Source organism: Fukomys damarensis, unplaced genomic scaffold, assembly GCF_012274545.1.
Source record: "Fukomys damarensis isolate Sample0158 unplaced genomic scaffold, DMR_v1.0_HiC HiC_scaffold_21, whole genome shotgun sequence".
In the NCBI taxonomy this organism is placed as follows: Eukaryota; Metazoa; Chordata; class Mammalia; order Rodentia; family Bathyergidae; genus Fukomys; species Fukomys damarensis.
The window spans coordinates 38,654,615-38,661,574 of NW_022900933.1; the positions used below are offsets into that span (position 1 = coordinate 38,654,615).

Genomic DNA, 6,960 nt, shown 5'->3' on the forward strand with positions numbered 1-6,960 from the left:
GATATCCAGAACTGGTGAGAAACTCTGAAGACTGTGGGGTTGCCTGGGCAGGGTTGGGTGTGGCCAAAGTTTGACTTGAGATACAGAGGACATTATGCTCTTCATCATGACCTGTGGCATTCATTACTAGCAGCACCAACAGGGAAGATGGGTTCCAGTTGCAGAAGGAGAGATATGGAGAAGAGACTCCTGACAGGAGGAAGAAGAAGATTATGAAGAGTGTGGTAGCAGAAATCATAGACTATCCATATGGTACTCTCAACAGTGTCTACCTGAGTATGTGATGCCACAGGGAAGCACTGTTTTATACTTTTTAGTTGTGCCACACTCGGCACTGGCCACACACCAGCCTTGACCCATGGGGTTGCCAAGTTGGCTGGGCCCTGGAATGTAACACAAGCTAGGTCCGCAGCTTAGCTCCTCTCCCAGCAGAATGTGTGAAATGCCCGCTCACCAGCCTGGCACGAAGTGGTGATCCTGGAGCTGGTCCAGCAGTGGAAGTTCATCGAGGTTGGATCTGTGGACAGAGCCAGGCCATCGTGTTGGGTGTGAGGGCACCAGCCATGTCAAAGGAGACCCTCACACACGTGGAGACATAGAGCTGCATTTGGGGCTGGAGCCATGAGACGGTGTCTCTGGTCCTCCAGGAACCTGGTCGAATCCAGGTTGTCCTCCAAGCTGAGGGATGACAAAGAATTACAGCCAAAAATACTGACTTGCAAGATGAGTACTGACTTGCTTAGAAGCAATAAGGACATCATGAGTAGATAAAAAGTGATGAGAAAGCAGACATTGGGAGGACAGAGTCTTACATATTACTCTGGATATTACTTGGATGTATGAACTCTGAAAACTTCAGACCAGGGTCTTCTGAGAATCTGATTTTTTTTTCCTGGTAATGGAGATTAAACCCAGGGCCTTGTGCATGCTAGGCAGGTGCTCCAGTCCTAAGAACATGGCCTTGTCAGTTATGCTACTCCTACATGCTTCCAATAATAGATCCCAGGAAAGAAGCAATTTTATTCGGCTGTAGTCTGGAGGAAAGGGAGCAGCTAGAAGGAATTCTTGAAACACATGCCCTAATGATGCCAACATCATTTTGGTGATTTTCCTGGAAAATCCCTGGAATGTGGATGACACAGAACTTTTTATGGAGACCTGGAATGGAGTGAAGAAGAAATGTCATCTTTGAGGACTGCTTTGCCCCACCCATCGCCTTTGGCTAAGTTGTTGTAGGCGCTTTCCAAGAATTGGCAATTATTAGAGCCACTCATTGCTGATTTCCTAGAAGTCCCCACAACAGATTCTGAAGCCAAATGCAAATGAGACGAGCCGGGCTTGTGAGGTTTGTGAAGAAAATGTGGAATCTGTTCCATAAAAAATCACAGGCTGCAGGGAGTAGGGCTCAGAAGTAAAAGTCAGTCATGCTAAGGAGGACAGGGTGAACTGGCATCCCAGGCACAGGTCGTGGTGCCTGTCCTCGCCAAGTCTCAGAATCTGGGTGCCAGCCCCAGCCCCAGTGTAGCACTGCCTGGCCTTCCTGAGACTCAGTTTCCCCATTGCTCGCTTTGTCCTCCAGCCCGCCAGAACAGTGTTCTCTCATGGGTGTGGAGTCACCTGTCTGGACTGCTCACCTAGACCCCAGAGACACAGGATTTGGGTGGGTGCCAGGTGACAGACCTGAGGGGCTGGTGAGCTTCATGAGTGGCAGCCACTGAGCAAAAGGGACCCCAGGCAGGAGGCAGGCAATGATTGAGAGGAAAATCACAGCTTTCTCCCTGTTCAGAAGGAGCTGAGCTGAGCCCTGGTCTTCCCTGATGTTGCCCACTCAGCTCATGGATGAATCTGGGAGTGGAGATGCTCTGGATGGCAATTTTCCTCTGATGACTGTAATTTTTCCCTCTTATCCTTCCCTGTGGCTGCCGATTGAGAGTCGGAGTTTGGAATGGGTCAGGGGCAGGCAGGTGCATAAAAGCTTTCACCTGAGTCCCTCCTTTAAACAGGGGGGCTGTTTTCACGTACCTGCTGCCACAGGAGCAAACTGCCTCACACACCCTGAAGGCACACTGGACGCCACACCCACCCACAGAGCATTTTATCTGACTGAACTGGAAACCCAGCCAAGGCCTCCAGAGATGCCCATCTGAATGGCAGCAGGTGCCTCTTGTGAAGGCTGAGTCCAGGAGTGGCCGATGGTGGAGGTGGGCGGGGAGGCCGGGTGGGCTGGCAGCAGGACAGGCTGGTGGCCATCTGCCCAGACCTGGGTCCTGTTCAAGCCAGATGATAATCAGCAAGAGAGAGAGAGAGTGCCTCCCAGACATTGACCAGCCCCCTCTGAGAGCAAAGGCTTCCCAGATGGTCACCAGCTGCCCCCTGTAGCCAGGGAGCCTCTGGAAAGAACACTTGGGACTGAATTACCCAAAGCAAGGGTTGGCTTCATGGCATCAGCTCAGCCCAGCAGGCATTTATTAAGCACCTACTGTGTGCTGGCACACTGTGGTGACACTACCATAGGATAGCTGGGCCCCTAGGTGGGTACACTGGGTGGGGTGCATGGGGTCCATTCTCTTCAAACAGAAGAGGACCTCTGGGAGGGGGGTGTTCTGGAACATTACTATATACCTGCACTTTACAAAGCACTTTATTGTCTGTTTGTTGTTGTGGATGGTGGATGGCATGAATGGAGGTGCCTGTGTGTGGCTGAGGGCCAGTTAGAGCCCATATCCAAGTGCAGAACCTGTCGACCAGCCAAGGCCAATCAGGACTTTCGGGTATCCAAGGGGGGCAGGCGGGATAGGACACTGGTTCTGTGGGCCAGGCCAGGAAGGCATTCTCTGAACCTGCAAGGAGAAAAACCCCCTGGTGTACCCCAGACCCGGACTTCTGGGGCCTGGGATTGATTGGAGGGGCCGGAATTTAGATACTTAGAATCTAGCATGCCCCAGAGCTGAGGGTGATCCACAGGGTGGCCCACACAGCTTCGTGCCCATGCCACCATAAGTGCAGCTCCTGGAGGTTTCTGCCGCCCTGGCCCTGGTTGAGATGAGCGCCCTACCCTGGCCAGGAACCTCGGGGGCTGGGTGGATGGGCTCCTCTGCCCACCGGCCTGTGTTGGCCCAGGCGCGTGTGTGGCAGCGGCGCCTGTGCAGTGAGGGCAGCTGTGTGACTGTGCAGCGTGCTTGGGAGTGTGTGCCAGTGTGAGCGCTTGCGTGTGCTCGGTCTGAGCTTGTGTGTGCATATGTGTGTGGGCGGGGATGACAGATGGCAGAGAGCGTGGAGTGCGAAGAGACCCCAGACGCCCGGCTCCCCAGACCCACTTCCCAGAGTCCCCTGCACCACGAGTCCCTGGGCACTGCCTGGTGCGTCCCATCCCTTCTGCCACTGCCTCTTCTTGGCAGGACAGAGCTCTGCCTGGTCCGTGCTGCTCCTGCGGCCTGGAATGAATCCTCACGTGCCCCCTCGCTCGAGGTTTGACCAGCCCCCCATGCCTTAGCCCTGCCTCAGTTTCCCTGGCAGCGCCCAGGACAGTGCATGGAGCAAGGTGCCTCGGCCACCCTGAGGTGCTGGCTCCGGGCACCTTGGGAACTGACAGAGCCAGCCAGAGCTCTGCTGTGGCGACACACCTTCAGCAGAGCCTTGCACTCGCCTTGTCTGGGACCTGCGCACTCAGGAGACGCCACCCGCCGCCCATCCCCAGGTCAGTGTCTGCGCCCCACCCTTTATGGGGTGGGGGATTCCGGATCCAGTGGGAAATGTTTGTCTTCTTGATATATATGAACGCATTGATTTCAGTTGAGAAGTGTCAAAAATAGCCTCGGAGTTTTTCTGAACAAAGTGTGTCTTGCCTGATTGGTTTGCCAATGAGGGTTAGAGTGGACGGATCACGGGAACTTCATCTCTAGTGATGACAGTTTATGCGCCAGTTGTAAATCATCCAGGTAGTGTGGTGGAAGCCAGATCACGGGGACGCTTTCAACTTGGTACAGAAATTTTGTTACGGGGCAAAACGTCAGAGCGAAGCTGGGTGTGGTAGCACACACCTGCGCACCCGGAAACCCAGCACTTCCAGAGGCTGAGGCAGGAGGATCACAAGTTTGAGCCCTGCTGGGACAACTTAGTGATTTAGTGATATCCTGTCTCAAAATTGAAAAAAAAAAATTCTGTAAATAGAAAAGATCTGGAGATGTAGCTCAGTGTGAAGGCCTTGGGTTCAATCTCCAGTACTGATTTAAAACAAGGAAACAATTTAAAGAAAGTAGGCAGGGGTGGGGGCAAAATGCGGCTCTCCGGGATTCTGTCTCCGGGAAGGACAGCTGGTTCAGGAAGGGCTGGTGCCCCAGGGTGTGAGTGGGCAAGTGGAGGGCTGGCCCACCTGCCCTGAGGCTCCTGGGCTCAGTGCTGGCGCGGCCTCCTCTCCCATCCGGGTCCATCTCATGCACACCTGTCACCGTGGACTCCATCGTCATGGCTCCTGTCACCTCCATCTGGCCTCTGTCATCTGCGGCCATTCAGGCCTCCATCACCCACCTCACCTTCATCATCCTCGCTTCCGGCTCATTCTGGCCTCCAGGGCCTTGTACATAGTAGGCTTTCATTCACTCGTTTTCATATACGGTGAGGGTCTTCTGTGTACCAGGCCCTGTCCAGACATCGTGTAGATGGACGTTGCCCCTGGGAGACCTCACGCCAGCTGGTGGACAGCAGAAGGGCCCGGACCGGGCTGCCCAGGATGACGTGGGGTGGGGAGCCACCGCCGCCTCTCTTTCCGGGGGCCTGCATCTCGCAGAGGCACCCAGAGCTCAGGGCCTCAGCAATCAGTCCCTGCTTGATTGCTCCAGGTCCTCAACTCCGGGTTCCTGTGGGACACCTGCCCCTGGAGCTCCCCCACCTGCATCCTGCATCCCTGTTCCTCACTGTGCATTTTGGGGTCTGCAGGCCGTAAGTGAAGGAACTGAAGTCACAGTGGTCTTGATGGGAATTGTGTTGTTTGTCGATGCAAAGGTCTTGGCCATCATAACCCATTTTGTAAGTTCCTAGGTCTGGGAGCCCAAGGTGTGGACTGCAGTGTCTCTGAAGACCCCGTGGCTGTTTTGGGAAGGGTGGGCTCAGCTGTGTTCAAAGGCTGCCGTGCTCCAGTCTTGGTGCTGGGTGGGGTTCAGATGAGGGTGGGGAGCAGGGTGGGGGGAGCAGAGGGCACCTCCCAGAGCTGTGTGGTGGCTTCGTTTTTCCACCGTGAGTCAGACCTGGGGGTACCTGGGGAGGTCTTGGGGGCTGCTAAGCTCAGGGGACCCTGGATCCCGTGCCCTCGGCCCACGATACTGCCGTGCCCGTGGGAGGGCCATTGGTGGATGTCCCTGACATGACATTTAGGCTAGGTTCCTGTGTCACGCAGAGCCACCCCTAAGTGTCACACAGACGCACCCCCCCCCACATGTTCATGTTGTACCAGGACCTCCATGTGTCACACTGGCCTCACCCTTTCAGGGGCCGCATGTGGCTTCTCTTCCCCACGTGCCCCACTGCTCTGCGTGTCACACCGAAAGCCCCTCCCACCTTGTGTCACGCTGAATCACACTTCGACTTGTCCTCCGTGTCACACTGAGCCCTCTTTCTAGCCCCATATCTCACAGACCTTCTGTCACGCTGAATCCCCCAAGCCCACTTGTCACACCAATTCCTTCCTCCACTCATGCAGCTCTTCCTCCACTGGGATGACAGAGCCCCCATCCATGTGTCACCCAAGCCCTCGAGTCCCCCCAGGCTCCAATCCTCCCCTGCGTGTCACAGCGAGGCTCATGTGCCACCCTGAACCCTGCAGCTGCAGGGCTCTTCCACGTGTGACCCACAGACCCTTCCCACTCACGTAGCACCCAGGTGTCAGTGTGTCACACCAAGCCCCTCTCCCCACCCCAGGTCTCTCGGGCTCTTCCTGAAGGTGTGATGTGGAGTTCCTTCCCCAGTCGCGTGTCACCGTGTCACGTGGACCCCAGCTCCCCTGACAACTCTGTCATACAGAGCACCTGTCCCGTGCAGTCTCTCCAAGCGCCCTGACTCCCCAGTCGTGTGCCCCATGGAGCTCCCCCTGCACGCACCATCCTCTGCATCGCTCCCTTTCCCTTTCTCTGTGGCGCAGTGGCCCCACTCCCTCACCTCAGAGTGGGGAGCTCCTCCTGTCCCCACAGGTCACTCAGGGACCCACTTGCACCGTGTCATAACACTTTCCCATGCACCTGTCACCCCAAGCCTTGCCCTTCGGTTGTCACTCTGAGCCTGTCCCTGCACTCCAAGCTCCTGTCCATGTCATCCCGGACCCCCCCAATCATGGGGCCCATGAAGCTGAATTCATGTGTGATGTGCTCTCTCCTGGAGTTACAGGGAGCCCCATAGCTTTCTACGCGTCACATACAGAGCATCCCCTCATGCAAGTGTCAGTAGAGCGCCTCCCCTCGCGTGTGTCCCATACAGTCCTTCTCTTCACTATGTCTGTGTCACATAGAGCTGTCCCTTACCTGTGGGTCACAGCCCCTCCTCTCAGCATATGTCACAGAGCCCCTCCAGTCATTCCTGTCACACAGAGCCCCTCCCCCACCCAGGTATAATACAGCCCCTCCCCTCCCCTGTGTGTCACTGAAGGCCCCTCCCCTCACCCATGTGTCACAAAGAGGCCCTTCACTCACCTGTGTGTCACATAGAGCTCTTCTCATTAGATCTGTGTCACAAAGAGCCCCATGGAACCCTCCCCTCCCTCATGTGTCACATAGAACTCTTTTCCTCACTTCATCTATGTTACACAGAGCCCTTCCCAGCTGGACGTGGTGGCGCACGCCTGTAATCCCAGTGCTTGGGAGGCTGAGGCAGGAGGATCGCCATGAGTTCGAAGCCAGCCTGGGCTACACAGTGAGTTCAGAGCCAGCTTGAATTACAAAGGAGACCCTGTCTCAAAAAAAAAAAAAAAAAAAA

The 6,960-nt window shown here is 55.5% G+C and overlaps 1 protein-coding gene across 1 annotated transcript in view; it reads right to left on the minus strand.

The window, feature by feature from the left end:
* Positions 1 to 2,711: 2,711 nt before the first annotated feature.
* Positions 2,712 to 6,960, minus strand: part of LOC104851784 — an 11,497-nt gene continuing 7,248 nt past the window's right edge. The window contains exon 7 of the mRNA XM_033766741.1: positions 2,712 to 2,840. Coding sequence (XP_033622632.1) covers positions 2,712 to 2,840 — 129 coding nt within the window. The remainder of the gene's footprint in view (positions 2,841 to 6,960) is intronic.